General features: G+C 33.5%; 2 protein-coding genes across 2 annotated transcripts in view; one reads left to right on the top strand and one right to left on the bottom strand.

Moving 5' to 3' along the window:
* Window positions 1-12884, bottom strand: part of LOC310938347 (rho GTPase-activating protein 8-like) — a gene marked incomplete at its 3' end in the record, with an annotated part of 41604 nt that extends 28720 nt beyond the window's left edge. The window contains exons 1-9 of the mRNA XM_083902840.1: window positions 12797-12884; window positions 12536-12591; window positions 10504-10659; window positions 9672-9759; window positions 9456-9587; window positions 4509-4595; window positions 4337-4435; window positions 4146-4256; window positions 3989-4062 (exon numbers count right to left, since the gene is read on the bottom strand). Of these exons, the coding sequence (XP_083758966.1) occupies window positions 3989-4062; window positions 4146-4256; window positions 4337-4435; window positions 4509-4595; window positions 9456-9587; window positions 9672-9759; window positions 10504-10659; window positions 12536-12575 (787 nt within the window). The 5' untranslated portion in view covers window positions 12576-12591; window positions 12797-12884. The remainder of the gene's footprint in view (window positions 1-3988; window positions 4063-4145; window positions 4257-4336; window positions 4436-4508; window positions 4596-9455; window positions 9588-9671; window positions 9760-10503; window positions 10660-12535; window positions 12592-12796) is intronic.
* A 5386-nt stretch (window positions 12885-18270) lies between these two features.
* LOC310938169 (histone H3.2) overlaps window positions 18271-21338 on the top strand; it is a gene marked incomplete at its 3' end in the record, with an annotated part of 144022 nt that continues 140954 nt past the window's right edge. Inside the window, exon 1 of the mRNA XM_083902620.1 lies at window positions 18271-18335. The remainder of the gene's footprint in view (window positions 18336-21338) is intronic.

Below are 21338 nucleotides of genomic sequence, written 5' to 3'. Positions count from 1 at the left end.
AAAATGTGGCCATTTTTGGAGAAAAATTTGTTTGTCCAAAATTTGACAAAAACGACATACTATACTATGTCGTCCAAAATCTGACAATTTTTTTGAAAAACGTTTTTTTGGTCCAAAACTTGTCAAAAACGTCATACTATACTATGTAGTACGTCATACTATACTATGTCTCCAAAATGTGGCCATTTTTGGAGAAAAAAAATTTGGCCCAAAATTTGACAAAAACGACATACTATACTATGTCGTCCAAAACTGACCATTTTTTTGAAAAACGTTTTTTTGGTCCAAAACGTGACAAAAACGTCGTACTATACTATGCAGTACGTCAAACTATACTATGTCTCCAAAATGTGGCCATTTTTGGAGAAATTTTTTATTATCCAAAATTTGTCAAAAACGTCATACTATACTATGTAGTACGTCATACTATACTATGTCTCCAAAATGTGGCCATTTTTGGAGAAATTTTTTTTTATCCAAAATTTGACAAAAACGACATACTATACTATGTCGTCCAAAATCTGACAATTTTTTGGAAAAACGTTTTTTTGGTCCAAAACTTGTCAAAAACGTCATACTATACTATGTAGTACGTCATACTATACTATGTCTCCAAAATGTGGCCATTTTTGGAGAAAAATTTGTTTGTCCAAAATTTGACAAAAACGACATACTATACTATGTCGTCCAAAATCTGACCATTTTTTTGAAAAACGTTTTTTGGTCCAAAACGTGACAAAAACGTCGTACTATATTATGCAGTACGTCAAACTATACTATGTCTCCAAAATGTGACCATTTTTGGAGAAAAAAGAATTTGGTCCAAAATTTGACAAAAACAACATACTAAACTATGTCGTCCAAAATCTGACAGTTTTTTTGAAAAAGTTTTTTTGGTCCAAAATTTGACAAAAACATCATACTATACTATGTCGTCCAAAATCTGACCATTTTTTGAAAAACCTTTTTTGGTCCAAAATTTGACAAAAACATCATACTATACTATGTCGTCCAAAATCTGACAATTTTTTTGAAAAACGTTTTTTTGGTCCAAAACTTGTCAAAAACGTCATACTATACTATGTAGTACGTCATACTATACTATGTCTCCAAAATGTGGCCATTTTTGGAGAAATTTTTTTTTATCCAAAATTTGACAAAAACGACATACTATACTATGTCGTCCAAAATCTGACAATTTTTTGGAAAAACGTTTTTTTGGTCCAAAACTTGTCAAAAACGTCATACTATACTATGTAGTACGTCATACTATACTATGTCTCCAAAATGTGGCCATTTTTGGAGAAAAAAAATTTGGCCCAAAATTTGACAAAAACGACATACTATACTATGTCGTCCAAAACTGACCATTTTTTTGAAAAACGTTTTTTTGGTCCAAAACGTGACAAAAACGTCGTACTATACTATGCAGTACGTCAAACTATACTATGTCTCCAAAATGTGACCATTTTTGGAGAAAAAAGAATTTGGTCCAAAATTTGACAAAAACAACATACTAAACTATGTCGTCCAAAATCTGACAGTTTTTTTGAAAAAGTTTTTTTGGTCCAAAATTTGACAAAAACATCATACTATACTATGTCGTCCAAAATCTGACAATTTTTTTGAAAAACGTTTTTTTGGTCCAAAACTTGTCAAAAACGTCATACTATACTATGTAGTACGTCATACTATACTATGTCTCCAAAATGTGAGCATTTTTGGAGAAAAATTTTCTTATCCAAAATTTGACAAAAACGACATACTATACTATGTCGTCCAAAATCTGACAATTTTTTTGAAAAACGTTTTTTTGGTCCAAAACTTGTCAAAAACGTCATACTATACTATGTCGTCCAAAATCTGACAATTTTTTTGAAAAAACAATTTTGGACCAAAATTTGACAAAAACGACATACTATACTATGTCGTCCAAAAACTGACAATATTTTTGAAAAACGTTTTTTTGGTCCAAAACTTGACAAAAACGTCATACTATACTATGTAGTACGTCATACTATACTATGTCTCCAAAATGTGAGCATTTTTGGAGAAAAATTTTCTTATCCAAAATTTGACAAAAACGACATACTATACTATGTCGTCCAAAATCTGACAATTTTTTTGAAAAACGTTTTTTTGGTCCAAAATTTGACAAAAACGACATACTATACTATGTCGTCCAAAATCTGACAATTTTTTTGAAAAAGTTTTTTTGTTCCAAAAATTTACAAAAACGTCATACTATACTATGTAGTACGTCAAACTATACTATGTCTCCAAAATGTGACCATTTTTGGAGAAAAAAAATTGGGCCCAAAATTTGACAAAAACGACATACTATATATACTGTCGTCCAAAATCTGACCATTTTTTTGAAAAACTTTTTTTGGTCCAAAACTTGCCAAAAACGTCATACTATACTATGTAGTACGTCACACTATACTATGTCTCCAAAATGTGAGCATTTTTGGAGAAAAAAAATTGGGCCCAAAATTTGACAAAAACGACATACTATACTATGTCGTCCAAAATCTGACAATTTTTTTGAAAAACGTTTTTTTGGTCCAAAACTTGACAAAAACGTCATACTATACTATGTAGTACGTCATACTATACTATGTCTCCAAAATGTGACCATTTTTGGAGAAAAAAAATTTGGCCCAAAATTTGACAAAAACGACATACTATACTATGTCGTCCAAAAACTGACAATATTTTTGAAAAACGTTTTTTTGGTCCAAAACTTGACAAAAACGACATACTATACTATGTAGTACGTCATACTATACTATGTCTCCAAAATGTGGCCATTTTTGGAGAAAAAAAATTGGGCCCAAAATTTGACAAAAACATCATACTATACTATGTCGTCCAAAATCTGACAATTTTTTTGAAAAAATGTTTTTGGCCCAAAATGTGACCAAAACATCATACTATACTATGTCGTCGACCACAATGTCATACTACACTATTTAGTCCAAAATCTGACAATTTTTTTGAAAAAAAAAACTTTGGTCCAAATTTGACAAATACGTCATACTATACTATGCTGTCCAGAATTGGGCAATATTTTTTCAGGGCATTCTTGCCTTTTTAGTTGATAACCCTAACCCTAACCCCTAACCCTATAGTAGAGAGAGACCAGAAATACAAGCAGAAAAGACCGATGGTGTGGGATTTGAACCAGGGTAACCTGCAGTAACTACATCCTCAACACAGGGGGCAGGTTGGGTGCTCTACCATCTGAGCTAAACACAAGGATGGACTATAACATGTCGTCGACCTCAATGTCATACTACACTATTTCATCCAAAATCTGACCATATTTTTGAAAAAAAAAAAGTTTGGTCCAAAATTTGACAAAAACGACATACTATACTATGTCATCCAAAATCCGATTTTCTTTTTTAACATTTTTTTTAGCCCAAAACGTGACCAATACGTCATACTATACTATGTCGTCGACCTCAATGTCATACTACAATTTTTCATCCAAAATTGGACCATTTTTTTGAAAAAAACATTTTGGTCCAAAACTTGACAAAAACGTCATACTATACTATGTCATCCAAAATCGAACTTTTAAATTATAATTTTTTTTTTGCCCAAAATGTGAGCAAAACGTCTTACTATGCTATGTCGTCGACCTTAATGTCATACTACACTATTCCGTCAAAAATCTAAAAAAAAATGTGAAAAAAAAAGATTTTGTTCCAAAATTTGACAAAAACGACATACTATACTATGTCGTCAAAAATCCGATTTTTTTCTTTTAGCCCAAAACGTGACCAATACGTCATACTATACTATGTCGTCGACCTCAATGTCATTCTAAAATTTTTCGTCCAAAATCTGACCATTTTTTTGAAAAAAAAATTTTGGTCCAAAATTTGACTAAACCATCATACTATACTATGGTGTCGAAGGTTTGTGAACGTCCATCATCTGAATCATAAAGAATCATAATGGGGAATATTTGACTCACCTTTCTCCTTCAGGTACGTGACGGTTTGTCGCATCACAGGCGGGATTATGGCCTCCCTGTTCTTCTCCCTGATGCTGTCAATCAAACACGTTCCATTGATCCATCGATTGACGTTTGATTGATCATGTGACATCGTATTTAAGGGTTTCGGACTCACTACTGCAGGCTGACGCCAAACTGCTGCGTGGGCAGTGGCGGTCGGGGAGGCGGGGTCTTGGCCGGGGGCGGAGCTCCGCTCTTCTGAGTCTCTCGCAACTTTTCATCGTGTCTGAGAAAAAAAACCCAACAAAAACAATGTTTTCGTTTGGATACTTGATGACCACGCGATCAAAGACGCGATCAAAGTACCTGACCACTTCGGCGGGAATGATGAGCTGCTCGTAGTTCACGTGTTCTCGCAGTTCGTCCAGGACGTTTACGTACATCAGCTTCTTTCCGAACTTGTGGCTGCAGGAGACGCACGAGGACATCGTGAGAAGTTTGAGAAGCAACAGGTGAGCGTTTAAAAAATGATTTTTACCTGATCAACGGTTTGAAAATGTTCCAGACGATTCGGATGAAGTTTGTCGGATGAACGACGTAAAGAGTCTTCAGGTTTTTCTTGTACCTGAAACAACAACAGGAAAAATCAGAGGTTATAAAGATGTCAAAATGTGTCCAAAAAAGTCAGTTCAGTAAGAGGTCCAAAATGTCACAGTTTAGTAAGACGTCAAAAAAGTCACGAAAAAGTCACAAAGAAGTCATAGTTTTGTAAGAGGTCAAAAAAGTCACAAAAAAATCATAGTTTAGTCAGACGTCGAAAAAGTCACGAAGAAGTCACAAAAAAGTCATAGTTTAGTAAGATGTTGTAAAAGTCACAAAAAAAATAGTTTAGTAAGACGTCAAAAAAGTCCCAAAAAAGTCATAGTTTGGTAAGACATCGAAAAAGTCACAAAAAAGTCACAAAAAAGTCAGAGTTTAGTAAGACGTCCAAAATGAGACAAAAGTCAAAGTTTAGTAAGACGTCGAAAAAGTCACAAAAGTCATAGTTTAGTAAGACGTCGAAAAAGTCACAAAAAAGTCATAGTTTAGTAAGACGTCGAAAAAGTCACAAAAAAGTCAAAGTTTAGTAAGACGTCGAAAAAGTCACAAAAAAGTCATAGTTTAGTAAGACGTCGAAAAAGTCACAAAAAAGTCATAGTTTAGTAAGACGTTGAAAAAGTCACAAAAAAGTCATAGTTTAGTAAGACGTCGAAAAAGTCACAAAAAAATCATAGTTTAGTTAGACGTCGAAAAAGTCACAAAAAAATCATAGTTTAGTAAGACGTCCAAAAAGTCCCAAAAAGTCATAGTTTAGTAAGACGTCCAAAAAGTCACAAAAGTCATAGTTTAGTAAGACATCCAAAAAGTCATAGTTTAGTAAGACGTCCAAAAAGTCACAAAAGTCATAGTTTAGTAAGACATCCAAAAAGTCATAGTTTAGTAAGACGTCCAAAATTAGACAAAAAGTCAAAGTTTAGTAAGACGTCGAAAAAGTCACAAAAGTCATAGTTTAGTAAGACGTCGAAAAAGTCACAAAAAAGTCAGAGTTTAGTAAGACGTCGAAAAAGTCACAAAAAAGTCAGAGTTCAGTAAGATGTCCAAAATGTCACAAAAGTCAAAGTTTAGTAAGACGTCGAAAAAGTCACAAAAAAGTCATAGTTTAGTAAGACGTCCAAAAAGTCCCAAAAAAGTCGTAGTTTGGTAAGACATCGAAAAAGTAACAAAAAAATCATAGTTTAGTAAGACGTCCAAAAAGTCACAAAAAAATCATAGTTTAGTAAGACGTCCAAAAAGTCCCAAAAAGTCATAGTTTAGTAAGACGTCCAAAAAGTCACAAAAGTCATAGTTTAGTAAGACATCCAAAAAGTCATAGTTTAGTAAGACGTCCAAAATTAGACAAAAAGTCAAAGTTTAGTAAGACGTCGAAAAAGTCACAAAAAAGTCATAGTTTAGTAAGACGTCGAAAAAGTCACAAAAAAGTCATAGTTTAGTAAGACGTCGAAAAAGTCACAAAAAAGTCAGAGTTTAGTAAGACGTCCAAAAAGTCCCAAAAAAGTCATAGTTTGGCAAGACATCGAAAAAAAGTCACAAAAAAGTCACAAAAAAGTCAGAGTTCAGTAAGATGTCCAAAATGAGACAAAAGTCAAAGTTTAGTAAGATGTCGAAAAAGTCACAAAAAAGTCATAGTTAAGACGTCCAAAAAGTCCCAAAAAAGTCGTAGTTTGGTAAGACATCGAAAAAGTCACAAAAAAATCATAGTTTAGTAAGACGTCGAAAAAGTCCCAAAAAAATCATAGTTTAGTAAGACGTCCAAAAAGTCCCAAAAAGTCATAGTTTAGTAAGACGTCCAAAAAGTCATAGTTTAGTAAGACGTCCAAAAAGTCACAAAAGTCATAGTTTAGTAAGACATCCAAAAAGTCATAGTTTAGTCAGACGTCCAAAAAGTCACAAAAGTCACAGTTTAGTAAGACATCCAAAAAGTCATAGTTTAGTAAGACATCCAACAAGTCACAAAAAAGTCATAGTTTAGTAAGACGTCAAAAAGTCATAGTTTAGTAAGAGGTCGAAAAAGTCACAAAAAAGTCATAGTTTAGTAAGACCTCGAAAAAGTCACAAAAAAGTCATAGTTTAGTAAGACCTCGAAAAAGTCACAAAAAAGTCAAAGTTTAGTAAGACGTCGAAAAAGTCACAAAAAAGTCATAGTTTAGTAAGACGTCCAAAAAGTCCCAAAAAAGTCGTAGTTTGGTAAGACATCGAAAAAGTCACAAAAAAATCATAGTTTAGTAAGACGTCCAAAAAGTCCCAAAAAGTCATAGTTTAGTAAGACGTCCAAAAAGTCACAAAAGTCATAGTTTAGTAAGACATCCAAAAAGTCATAGTTTAGGAAGACGTCCAAAAAGTCACAAAAGTCATAGTTTAGTAAGACATCCAAAAAGTCATAGTTTAGTAAGACGTCCAAAAAGTCACAAAAGTCACAGTTTAGTAAGACATCCAAAAAGTCATAGTTTAGTAAGACATCCAACAAGTCACAAAAAAGTCATAGTTTAGTAAGACATCCAAAAAGTCATAGTTTAGTAAGACATCCAAAAAGTCACAAAAGTCATAGTTTAGTAAGACGTCAAAAAGTCATAGTTTAGTAAGAGGTCGAAAAAGTCACAAAAAAGTCATAGTTTAGTAAGACGTTAAAAAAAGTCACAGTTTTGTAAGACGTCCAAAAAGTCACAAAAAAGTCATAGTTTAGTAAGACCTCGAAAAAGTCACAAAAAAGTCATAGTTTAGTAAGACGTCGAAAAAGTCACAAAAAAGTCATAGTTTAGTAAGACGTCGAAAAAGTCACAAAAAAGTCATAGTTTAGTAAGACGTCGAAAAAGTCACAAAAAAGTCATAGTTTAGTAAGACGTCGAAAAAGTCACAAAAAAATCATAGTTTAGTTAGACGTCGAAAAAGTCACAAAAAAATCATAGTTTAGTAAGACGTCCAAAAAGTCCCAAAAAGTCATAGTTTAGTAAGACGTCCAAAAAGTCACAAAAGTCATAGTTTAGTAAGACATCCAAAAAGTCATAGTTTAGTAAGACGTCCAAAAAGTCACAAAAGTCATAGTTTAGTAAGACATCCAAAAAGTCATAGTTTAGTAAGACGTCCAAAAAGTCACAAAAGTCACAGTTTAGTAAGACATCCAAAAAGTCATAGTTTAGTAAGACATCCAACAAGTCACAAAAAAGTCATAGTTTAGTAAGACATCCAAAAAGTCATAGTTTAGTAAGACATCCAACAAGTCACAAAAAAGTCATAGTTTAGTAAGACATCCAAAAAGTCATAGTTTAGTAAGACATCAAAAAAGTCACAAAAGTCATAGTTTAGTAAGACGTCAAAAAGTCATAGTTTAGTAAGAGGTCGAAAAAGTCACAAAAAAGTCATAGTTTAGTAAGACGTTAAAAAAAGTCACAGTTTTGTAAGACCTCGAAAAAGTCACAAAAAAGTCAAAGTTTAGTAAGACGTCGAAAAAGTCACAAAAAAGTCAAAGTTTAGTAAGACCTCGAAAAAGTCACAAAAAAGTCAAAGTTTAGTAAGACGTCCAAAAAGTCCCAAAAAAGTCGTAGTTTGGTAAGACATCGAAAAAGTCACAAAAAAATCATAGTTTAGTAAGACGTCCAAAAAGTCCCAAAAAGTCATAGTTTAGTAAGACGTCCAAAAAGTCACAAAAGTCATAGTTTAGTAAGACATCCAAAAAGTCATAGTTTAGTAAGACGTCCAAAAAGTCACAAAAGTCATAGTTTAGTAAGACATCCAAAAAGTCATAGTTTAGTAAGACGTCCAAAAAGTCACAAAAGTCACAGTTTAGTAAGACATCCAAAAAGTCATAGTTTAGTAAGACATCCAACAAGTCACAAAAAAGTCATAGTTTAGTAAGACATCCAAAAAGTCATAGTTTAGTAAGACATCAAAAAAGTCACAAAAGTCATAGTCTAGTAAGACGTCAAAAAGTCATAGTTTAGTAAGAGGTCGAAAAAGTCACAAAAAAGTCATAGTTTAGTAAGACGTTAAAAAAAGTCACAGTTTTGTAAGACGTCCAAAAAGTCACAAAAAAGTCATAGTCTAGTAAGACCTCGAAAAAGTCACAAAAAAGTCATAGTTTAGTAAGACGTCGAAAAAGTCACAAAAAAGTCATAGTTTAGTAAGACGTCGAAAAAGTCACAAAAAAGTCATAGTTTAGTAAGACGTCGAAAAAGTCACAAAAAAGTCATAGTTTAGTAAGACGTCGAAAAAGTCACAAAAAAATCATAGTTTAGTTAGACGTCGAAAAAGTCACAAAAAAATCATAGTTTAGTAAGACGTCCAAAAAGTCCCAAAAAGTCATAGTTTAGTAAGACGTCCAAAAAGTCACAAAAGTCATAGTTTAGTAAGACATCCAAAAAGTCATAGTTTAGTAAGACGTCCAAAAAGTCACAAAAGTCATAGTTTAGTAAGACATCCAAAAAGTCATAGTTTAGTAAGACGTCCAAAAAGTCACAAAAGTCACAGTTTAGTAAGACATCCAAAAAGTCATAGTTTAGTAAGACATCCAACAAGTCACAAAAAAGTCATAGTTTAGTAAGACATCCAAAAAGTCATAGTTTAGTAAGACATCCAAATAGTCACAAAAGTCATAGTTTAGTAAGACGTCAAAAAGTCATAGTTTAGTAAGACATCCAAAAAGTCACAAAAGTCATAGTTTAGTAAGACGTCAAAAAGTCATAGTTTAGTAAGAGGTCGAAAAAGTCACAAAAAAGTCATAGTTTAGTAAGACGTTAAAAAAAGTCACAGTTTTGTAAGACGTCCAAAAAGTCACAAAAAAGTCATAGTTTAGTAAGACCTTAAAAAAAGTCATAGTTTATTAAGACGTCCAAAAAGTCACAAAAGTCACAGTTTAGTAAGACTTTTAGTAAGTTTAGTAAGAGTGACTCACTTCCTGTCGAACTCGCCGTACGCCTCTCGTAACCACTTGAGCGACGGCTTGTTGCTGCTCCTCAGGCCGTGGTGGAAGTAGACCAGGATGTAGTCCATCTCCACGTACTGGTCCAGCGTGTACTTCAGGTACCTGAGGCAGACAACGGACCGTTACCATGACGACGTGTGACACACACACACACAGAGAAGTCTACGTGGCGTTCAGGGACCGTACTCGAGCAGACGTCGGTGGTTGAGCTGGTGTGACGGAGGCAAACAGCAGCTGCTGAAGGTGATCAACTTCCTGCCGTAGTTATCGTCGCCTGGAGGCAAAACAGTGTCCATGAGATCGTAAAAAAAAAACACTCACTCTCCCGCACCAAACCCCATAGAGAAAACCAGGGATTTTAGCTCAGGCGGACACAGGAGCTGCAGCTCTGCTGCTGCCTCGTGTGGTCACTTTGTGTCACTGAGGTCGAACAACTCCTGTGAACTCCTGTGTGCTGTGATGTTAAAATCGCCGGTTTTCTCTATGGGCTTTGGTGTGGGAGAGTGAGTGGGTTTTCTGAACGTCAGTTTCCTGACTAACAGTGAGATAAAGACATTATAAACTTAGTTAACACACATTGTTTGAGCCGCATAAGGGAAAAATTATGAATATTTATGTATAAAATTTGATTAATTTAATAATTAAATGTTTTATAATTTAATAATGTAAAATGTATAGTATAAAATTGATTAATTTAATAATTGGATTAATTTAATAATTGAATGTTTTATAATTTAATAATGTAATATTTATAGTATAAAATTGATTAATTAATAATTGGATTAATTTAATAATTAAATGTTTTAAAATGTCATAATTTAATATTTGTAGTATAACATTGGATTAATTTAATAATTGGATTAATTTAATAATTATTATTTTTTAATTAAATAATGTTATATTTATAGTATACAATTGGATTAATTTAATAATTGGATTAATAATAAAAAATAAAAATCTTAAACTTAATAATTAAATATTTATGTATAAAATTGGATTAATTTAATAATTGTCTGACCGGAGACCTGGATGATTCCATGTCGAGCCACGTCACTGTACGGGTGTGAGGCGAACGACTGCGACGACAACGATGATGATGATGATGATGATGATGATGATGATGGAGCGTCTGTGACACACCTCTCGTCCTCTTCGTCTTCCTCCTTCTGCAGCTCTGTCGTCATTAAAGGACAATTACACTGAAATCATTTACACTGAAGCAGCAGGAAACAGGAAACAGGAAGTTTATCAGTTAAACAGTTAAACTTCAGTTACGGTGACTTTAAAGCAGCCATTTTGAATGTAAACACATTATTTTACCAACCTATATAAAATCTAAGAATATATTGATTTCTATTATTAGAGATAAAAAAATAAATAAACATAGTCATAATAAAATATATTATTTTTAAAATGGATATGAATCTGCTTTAGTATTTACTGATAACTGATGCATTTTTTTTTTTTTTAATTATTTATTCAATTTAAAAATATATAATTGTATTATTTTATTTAATTAAATTATTATTTTATTTTATAAATTATTATTTATTTTACTTTATTAAATTATTATAACATTATGTTATAAAATTATTATTTAATTATTTCAATTTCTTAAATTATTATTAAATTATTTTATAAAAGTATTATTTAATTATTTCAATGTATTAAATTATTATTTAATTATTTAATTAAATTATTATTAAATTATTTTATTGTATTAAATTATTATGAACTTATTTTATATAATTATTAATTATAAAATTATATATTTCCATTAAATTATTATTTAGTTATTTTACTTCATTAAATTATTATTAAATTAGTTTATTTTATTAAATGATTATTTAAAAAGTGATTTGTTTGGCCAAGAAGTTCACGTGGATATAATAAATACTAAACTCAAACTCAAAACTTGACAATGTTCTACAATGTTATTGAATATCACAATATAATACAAACGCATATAAAACATCAACAATGTGTATTTTTATTTAAAAAATATGCATGCGAAACCTTATATAGAACGCAAAAGTGACAAAAACGTCACCAAGGTTTAAATTTGACACAATTTTATATTTCTATTTTCACTCAAACCTCCTGAAATTTGCTAAAATACACATTTATCCACTTTTATCTCAGATTTTTCCAACAGGAATCTGAACTTTCCAAACTGAGCTGTTCCTAAAAATAGAGATTTATCAGAGGGAGTCGGAGGAGGAGGTGAGGAGTTTGTGGAGAAACAGGAGGAATGTGGTGTTTATTCAGGAGAGTTTTGTATAAACACAGATGATGAGATAACAAACAGGAAATGATGTGAAGAGATGAAACACTGCAGAAATAACACACACACACACACAGAGAGAGAGAGAGAGGGGTTCTTTCACAATAAAAGCCCTGTCTTTGTTGTTTTGGTGTAAACATTTGTATTTTATTTTTTTAAATAAAAATTCAGTTTTCACAGGATTAAAATTCACTGATTATTGAAAGTTTTATTTGTAAGTTTGTAAAATAAATGTATTATTAAATTATTTTACTTCATTAAATTATTATTGAAGTAGTTTACTTTATTAAATTATTATAAAATTATTTTATTTTATTAAATAATTATTTTTTAAATAACATTTTCATAGAGTTAGAGTAAAACACATGTTAAGAGTTCTATAAAATGAGTCAATAAACGACAAAAGAAGAACAACACAGCAGATGTTAGCATAAAGTACACACACAATCACAGGAAACTCAGGTTTGTTCGCATCTCACTCTCCCTGCACCAAAGCCCATAGAGAAAACCAGCGATTTTTTAGCATCACAGCAACACAGGAGTTCACAGGAGTTGTTGATCCACTGCTGCCTTCGTCAGTCACAGTGACACAAAGTGACCACAAGAGGCAGCAGCGGAGCAGCAGCTCCTGTGTCCCCGCGAGCTGAAAAATCACTCGTTTTCTCTATGGGGTTTGGTGCAGGGAGAGTGAGTGGTTTTAGAGACACACACACACACACACACACACACACACACAGTTGAGCCTGCTGTGTGACGTCACACTCACCTATGTCCGCCAGGTGCTCCAGGTCGGACAGTGACGTCATCACTGATGTTCGTTTTCTTTCAATAAAACACAGGAAGAAATAAAAGAGACACACACACACACACACACACACACACACACACACACACACACACACACACGCACACACACGCACACACACACGCACACACACGCAAAACTGTCACAACGTAAACAAACACCGCGTCACGCGCCACGTCCTCGCGCTCACGTGTGTTGTCATACTTAATAATAAGAACTCACCTGTTGTGACGTCAGCAAACAAAAGAGCAGAAAAGAGCGCAGGTAAAAAAAAGACAAACTTCCTCAAAGTGACCGCGGTGAAAAACTCTGTCACTCACTGCGCATGCGCGAATAACTACAAGTGAGGAAGTGGTTCAAAAAAAGTGATTATTTTTTTGACTTTTCATACATTAATGACTCAAATCTTTTATTTTTAAGCGCAAAAGTTTAATATAATGTATTAGAATGTATACATTTGTATCGTTATATGTATATATGTATATAAATGTGTGTATTTTATCATTATTATTATCATTTGTACTAGTATAACAGTGTAACTGAAGTAAAAGTAAAAGTAAAATGTATCTTTAAATCATGTATATTGTTTTAAACATTTGATCAATGATAATAATAATAAGAATACTAATAAAAGATAATAAAAAAGCAGTAATAAAAAAAATGCAAATGAAGCAATGTAAAAATAATTAAAGGGATTTTTATTTAATATGAGACCAATTTTTTTTTTTTTTATCTTTAAGAGAGACAAATTCAAGTCTCTGCAAAAGAAAAACCTGTTGATGAAACAGGAAATAAAATAAAACTATAAATAAAACATGACCTGGTGTAAAGTTGTGAAAGCCTGACACCTGCTGGACATAAGTGGAACAGCAGCTGCTGCAGAGAAACAGCTGATTTTGTTTTATTATCTATTTTATTTATTTAAAAAAAAAATATATATATATTTTGAATTTTATTTATTTTAATGTTTTTTTTAATAACATATATAAATATGAATATGAAGCACATAAACAACTGTTGACGTGATAAATAAATAAACATTACATTACTGTGTCATGATGAAATCTTAATATTGTCATTTTTAAAATTATTTTATTTATGTTATGGAAATAAGACACAAATAAAATAATGAATAAAGAGATTTTTTTTCTATATGTTTAGTGCGATTATGCAAATGAGCAGCAAACACTGTGACCTAAATATGACGTATAACAACGAGGCAGAGACAGAGACGTGGACACAATGTTTAACAACAACAATAAACAATTAAATTATAAGTTAGATAAATGTCACATTTTTTATTTCTCATTTAATTTAATCAAATATAATAAAATGAGAACATGGACGAGAGAGAGAGAGAGAGAGAGAGAGAGAGAGAGAGAGAGAGAGAGAGAGAGAATCCTCTTCATCTCGTTTTTTCTTTTTCAGATTCTAAAAATAGAAGAAGATGATGATGAAGATCAACACGTTCACATGAACATCATTCATTCGTTCTATTTTCTGCTCAGAAATAAAACTAAACAGATATTTATCATTTTCTTTTCCCTAACAAAAATAAAACAGTTTCATATTCTCACTGAACCCTAACCCACAATCTTAACCCTAGGACCAGGTTTTAGTCTCCATGAGGACTTCTGGTCCTGACAGAGTCAGAGTTTATGTCCAAACACAGATCCTCATGGTGTGAGTAATTATTCAGTATCAGTATCTCAGGACACTGGTCTCAGGTCTCAGGTCTTCTTTGGTCTCAGGTCTTCTCTGGTCTCAGGTCTCAGGTCTCAGGTCTTTTCTGGTCTCAGGTCTTTTCTGGTCTCAGGTCTTCTCAGGTCTTTTCTGGTCTCAGGTCTTCTCTGGTCTCAGGTCTCCTCTGGTCTCAGGTCTCCTCTGGTCTCAGGTCTTGCCTGGTCTCAGGTCTTCTCTGGTCTCAGGTCTCGGGTCCTCTCTGGTCTCAGGTCTCAGGTCATCTCTGGTTTCTGGTCTTTTCTGGTCTTCTCTGGTCTCTGGTCTCAGGTCTTTTCAGGTCTTCTCTGGTCTTCTGTGGTCTCCTCTGGTCTCTGGTCTTCTCTGGTCTCAGGTCTCTGGTCTCTGGTCTTCTCTGGTCTCTGGTCTCTGGTCTCTGGTCCATGGTCTCTGGTCCATGTCCCTGTGCTACAGCGCAGCAGCCAGCAGGGGTCAACGTTGCATCAGAAGGTTCCTGTGTCTCTGAGGATCTGCAGCCTGAGGCAGTGAACGATCATCTGCATGAACATTAACTGCTCTTTTTCACTGCTGCTGATGCTCATCTATGGCTTAAAACCCCCTGGTGGCGCTGTGGAGCTGCAGCTTTCTACAGGTTTTACATGTTTTACATGCACAAAGACAAATTTGAGGACAACAGCAGCCTCGTCCTCAGTCACACGACCGTCCTCTCCAGAGACGACGTGGACACACTTTTGTTGAACAGCGTCTGATAATAATCGTCTGTGACCTTGTCGCCGTCAAAACGCCACATGACTGCCAAGCCCCGCCCACTTTTAATCTGCTTCCCCTTTGCACAAACTCACGCTTTATCTGGAAAACCTCGGGTCATAATCCTGTTCAGATCCCTGTGGCGTAAACACCTGTAGATCTGTTTAGACCGTGATCTCACTAAGATTCACCAGGGGGCAGTATTTCAGGTTTTACATTTGGAAAGCGTCAGTTATCAATTATCCTAAAATAATCTTTATATTTAGATTATATTTATATACTGGTTCAAGGTCTGTTTTAACAAAAAAAAAAAAGATCTCGTAAAATCAGACCCGAAAAAAATCTCTCAGGAAAACAGGCCTCAAACAGTTCCCCAAAAAAAATATTTTGTAAAAACAGACCCCGATATAAATATCTCGTAAAAACATACCCGGTAAAAAATCTTGTGAAAACAGACTACGGAAAAAAATATCTCGTAAAAACAGACCCAATAAAAAAAATCTCGTAAAAACAGACTCCGGAAAAAAAATCTCGTAAAAACAGACCCCGATAATTTTTTTTGTAAAAACAGACCCTGAAAAAAAAATCTTGTAAAAACAGACCCTGAAAAAAAATCTTGTAAAAATAGACCCTGAAAAAAAAATCTCGTAAAAACAGACCCAGATAATTTTTTTTGTAAAAACAGACCTTGAAAAAAATATCGTGTAAAAACAGATCCTGAAAAAAAAATCTTGTAAAAATAGACCCTGAAAAAAATATCTTGTAAAAATAGACCCTGAAAAAAAATTCTCGTAAAAACAGACCCTGAAAAAAAATCTTGTAAAAACAGACCCCGATAAAATTTTTTGTAAAAACAGACCCTGAAAAAAAAATCTTGTAAAAACAGACCCTGAAAAAAAAATCTTGTAAAAATAGACCCTGAAAAAAAAATCTTGTAAAAACAGACCCTGAAAAAAAAATCTTGTAAAAATAGACCCTGAAAAAAAAATCTCGTAAAAACAGACCCTGAAAAAAAAATCTTGTAAAAACAGACCCGATAAAAAAAACTCGTAAAAACAGACTCCGGAAAAAAAATCTCGTAAAAACAGACACAGATAAATTTTTTTGTAAAAACAGACCTTGAAAAAAATATCGTGTAAAAACAGACCCTGAAAAAAAAATATTGTAAAAATAGACCCTGAAAAAAAAATCTTGTAAAGATAGACCATGAAAAAAAAATCTCGTAAAAACAGACCCTGAAAAAAAATCTCGTAAAAACAGACCCCGATAAATTTTTTTGTAAAAACAGACCCTGAAAAAAAAATCTTGTAAAAATAGACCCTGAAAAAAAAATCTTGTAAAAATAGACCCTGAAAAAAAATCTCGTAAAAACAGACCCTGAAAAAAAAATCTTGTAAAAACAGACCCCGATAATTTTTTTTGTAAAAACAGACCTTGAAAAAAATATCGTGTAAAAACAGACCCTGAAAAAAAAATATTGTAATAATAGACCCTGAAAAAAAAATCTTGTAAAGATAGACCATGAAAAAAAAATCTCGTAAAAACAGACCCTGAAAAAAAATCTCGTAAAAACAGACCCCGATAAATTTTTTTGTAAAAACAGACCCTGAAAAAAAAATCTTGTAAAAATAGACCCTGAAAAAAAAATCTTGTAAAAATAGACCCTGAAAAAAAATCTCGTAAAAACAGACCCTGAAAAAAAAATCTTGTAAAAACAGACCCCGATAATTTTTTTTGTAAAAACAGACCCTGAAAAAAAATCTTGTAAAAACAGACCTTGAAAAAAAAATCTTGTAAAAATAGACCCTGAAAAAAAAATCTTGTAAAAATAGACCCTGAAAAAAAATCTCGTAAAAACAGACCCTGAAAAAAAATCTTGTAAAAACAGACCCTGAAAAAAAAATCTTGTAAAAACAGACCCTGAAAAAAAAATCTCGTAAAATAAGACCCGGAAAAAAATCTTGTAAAAATAGACCCTGAAAAAAAAATCTTGTAAAAATAGACCCTGAAAAAAAAATCTTGTAAAAACAGACCCTGAAAAAAAAATATTGTAAAAACAGACCCTGAAAAAAAATAATCTTGTAAAATAAGCCCCGAAAAAAAATCTTGTAAAAATAGACCCTGAAAAAAAAATCTTGTAAAAATAGACCCTGAAAAAAAAATCTTGTAAAAATAGACCCTGAAAAAAAAATCTTGTAAAAATAGACCCTGAAAAAAAATCTCGTAAAAACAGACCCTGAAAAAAAAATCTTGTAAAAACAGACCCTGAAAAAAAAATCTTGTAAAAACAGACCCTGAAAAAAAAATCTCGTAAAATAAGACCCGGAAAAAAATCTTGTAAAAATAGACCCTGAAAAAAAAATATTGTAAAAATAGACCCTGAAAAAAAAATCTTGTAAAAACAGACCCTGAAAAAAAAATATTGTAAAAACAGACCCTGAAAAAAAATAATCTTGTAAAATAAGCCCCGAAAAAAAATCTTGTAAAAATAGACCCTGAAAAAAAAATCTTGTAAAAATAGACCCTGAAAAAAAAATCTTGTAAAAATAGACCCTGAAAAAAAAATCTTGTAAAAATAGACCCTGAAAAAAAAATCTCGTAAAAACAGACCCTGTTCAGTACCTTTACTTAGTGGGCGGGGCTTGTGCTGTGCTAGTGCGACGACAACAAACAGTTTCCTTGTTTCGCCAAAACAAGAAAACAAGATGGCAAATTTGAAATGAGTACATGTTGAAGTGTGTAGAAAAACGTCGCCCAATCGCCTGACGCGTCGTGGGTCTAGCTCCGCCCACACCGGCACGTACCATTTCCCTTGTATCACAAAGTGATACGAGTGCTTCTCTGCTCGTCTCACTGTGAAAATGGAGTGACATTTTAAACGTGTTATATCAGTTCATATCACAGGCGTTGACTCGTATGTCGTCGAGTTAATGACGGAGAATAAACGCCGCGAGGTAAAAAACGACCACGACGACGACGACGACAGAGAGAGAATGAAAAGACATGTCACACACACACACTACACACACACACACACACTTACAGACACACACACACACATCATGGCCGTCCCTTTAGGCCGTAAACGCAGAAAAAAAACACCACAGTTGCTTTTATCGAGATAATGGTTCTCGGCCGTTTAAAGGAGCTGCTGTGATTTATTCCTTGGCTTCCCATCATTCTCTCTCTCTCTCTCTCTCTCTCTCTCTCTCTCTCTCTCTCTCTCTCTCTCTCTCTCTCTCTCTCTCTCTCTCTCTCTCTCTCTCTCTCTCTCTCTCACACACACACACACACACACACACACACTGACCATATGCGAGCTGCAGATAACACATAACACAGTTATGCCATTTATTTCCCTCCGTTTTGCCTCCATGTGTAGGAAAAAAAAGCGGGGTTTGTTTTTGTCACCACATAACCACACTTCTTTATTTATTTATTTATTTATAGTTTTACTTTTATTATTTGTTATCATTTAAACATTTGTTTTACATCATAAAAAAGAACGCGTTGATTTGAACACGACCACTTGGTGGCGCACCACAAGGCTGTGCTTTAGGCCCGTTAACTGTTTTCACTAAACATGTTTTTAACAAGTGGTTATTTTCTATAATTAGATCGTAGATAAAGTCGTTTGGGCTTCAAGTATTTTATGTAATTTCTTTGTAACACAAGTAAGATATTTCAAACATTTACAACATAATTTTTGAAAAAATACATGTAAAGAAAAAATATGGTAACATTACATTTTTTGTACCAATTTGTCGTATTTTAAGTAAAAATTTTTTGACGAAATTTGGTAAACCATTTTGGTAAAGTTTTCCAAAACATTAAGATCACACATTCTTTCATACTTTTTTGCTTATGCGAGTCAAAGTGACACAATTTTTTAAGACAATATTTTGTAGAAATTCACAGAATCGTACGTTTTTTTTGTAACATGACACCATTTTGGAAAAAATCTCTCAGAAAAACAGACCCGAAAATAAAATGTCGGAAGAACAGAACCCCAAAACAAAAATCTCGTAAAAAAAAAAAAAACAGACTCGGAAAAAAAAATCTTGGAAAAACAGACCCCCAAATTTTTTTTTGGGGAAAAATAGACCCTTAAAAAAATCTTGAGAAAACAAACTCCGAAAGAAAATCTCCTAAAAACAGCCCCGATAAAAAAAATCTCGTAAAAACAGACCCTGAAAAAAATATCTCGTAAACCCTAAACAAATTATCTTGAAAGGAGACCCGGAAAAAATATCTTGTAAAAGCTAACCCCGAAAAAATCTCAGGAGTCAGACCCGAAAAAAAAAAATGTTGGAAAGACAGACCCCGGAAACAAAAATCTCGTAGAAACAGAACCCGGAAAAAAAGTCTTAGAAAAACAGGCCTGAAAAAAATGTCGGAAAAACAGACCCGATAAAAAAAATCTCGTAAAAACAGACCCGATAAAAAAAATCTCGTAAAAACAGACCCGATAAAAAAAATCTCGTAAAAACAGACCCTGATAAAAAAAATCTCATAAAAAGAGACCCGATAAAAAAAATCTTGTAAAAACAGACCTGATAAAAAAAATCTCGTAAAAACAGACCCGATAAAAAAAATCTCGTAAAAACAGACCCGATAAAAAAAAATCTCGTAAAAACAGACCCTGAAAAAAAAAATCTTGCAAACCCCAAAAAATTATCTTGAAATGAGACCTGGAAAAAATATTTCGTAAAAGCTAACCTCGAAAAAAATCTCAGGAAAACAGGCCCGAATTTTTTTTTCGGAAACAGTCCCCGAGACAAAAATCTTGTAAACCTGTTATTTTGTAACATGACTCCATTTTGGAACAATTAGTCGCCTTTTAAGTAACATTTAGTGAAACATTTTTTTGTTACATAACAACAATTTGTGACATTTATGCTAATGCTAAATGAAAAAGTATTCCAAACACGTCCACGTTGGCTTCAGGACCCTGAGTCTCTAATGTGAGCAGCAGATCAAGTCACTGTTGATTCAGACTCGTTTTTCTTTTTGTCCTTAAAAGAAAAAAGCCAAACGATGATCTCATCGTCGTCGTTAGCGTCGACTCCAGCAAAGGTCAACCGTCAAACGTCCAAAACCACAAACAGACGCCGGGGTTTTCGGCTCATGCTCGGCTTTTGTTGTGCGTCGTCTGCTGAAGTGGAAAGTTTTGCAGAAAAGGTGAAAGGGACAGCGACGGCCTGAGGGACGGGATCTGTTCCACTGGCTCTTTGTGGCTTTTTCCAGAAAACCTGAGTCTTCGTCACACGTCACAGTTTCCTCAACAAAACCCCTTTTTTTCTCTGCTGGAGCTGAAAACCACGTGTTTTTAGTGAATGCACGCATCAGAATCGACAAATATTTACGTCCAGCGTTGATTCATTTCCTTAGTTTGACTTTTTGGCGACGTATCAACTGTCGTCTGTTTTAGGAAACACCAGAAAATAAAAATGAAAACAAAGCCTTAATAAACTGGAGCTGGAACGTCAACATCTGAGTTTTTCCTCATAGAAAAGTGACTTAAAAAAAAACAACAACTAAAAAACTAGCATAGCAGTCATTGAGTTGTTAAAGTGTTCTATTTTATGCTAATGCTACTATTTTAATGTTGGTTTGTGACCAAGAAAGCCATCCGGCACAGCTTGTTTACTTCCTAGCTAATGGGATAGCGCACAGCTGTGGCTAGTCAGGATGTTAGCTGCCCTGCTATATCGTTCTGAAGCATTGTTTGCTTCTCAGTTAGCCTGCACAGCTAAGTTTTTCCTCGTAGAAAAGTGACTAAAAATCAGCGAATCGCTGCTTTCCAAAGAGTATTCACTAAAATTGAAGGTTCAGATGTGAGAAAACATGGATGCTAACAAGCTAACATACTCACAGCCTCTAGATATCGCAGATGCTAACATTATAACCAATAGCAGTCAATTAGTTGTTAAAATGTTCTCTTTTCTGCTAATGCTAATGCCCCTGAAAACACTCTTAGCAATCCTGCATAGCTTGTTTACTTTAGCTTGATGTGAGAAAACTTGGATGCTAACAAGCTAACATTACCACCAATCCTCTAGATACCACAGATGCTAACATTATAAACAGTTAGCAGCTAGCATAGCAGTCAATTTGTTGTTAACGTGTACTCTTTTCTGCTCATGCTACTATTTTAACGTTGGTTTGTGCCCATGAAAACACTCCAAGCAATCCTGCCTAGCTTGTTTACTTCCTAGCTAAGCCGTGGCTAGTTAAGATGTTAGCTGCCCCTGCTATATCGTTCTGAAGCATTGTTAGCATCTTAGTTAGCCACTGACAGGAGATAAAACTTTGT

This window comes from Microchirus variegatus, assembly GCF_963457635.1.
Source record: "Microchirus variegatus genome assembly, chromosome: 16".
NCBI lineage: Eukaryota > Metazoa > Chordata > Actinopteri > Pleuronectiformes > Soleidae > Microchirus > Microchirus variegatus.
This window is presented reverse-complemented; position numbering and strand designations above follow the sequence as displayed.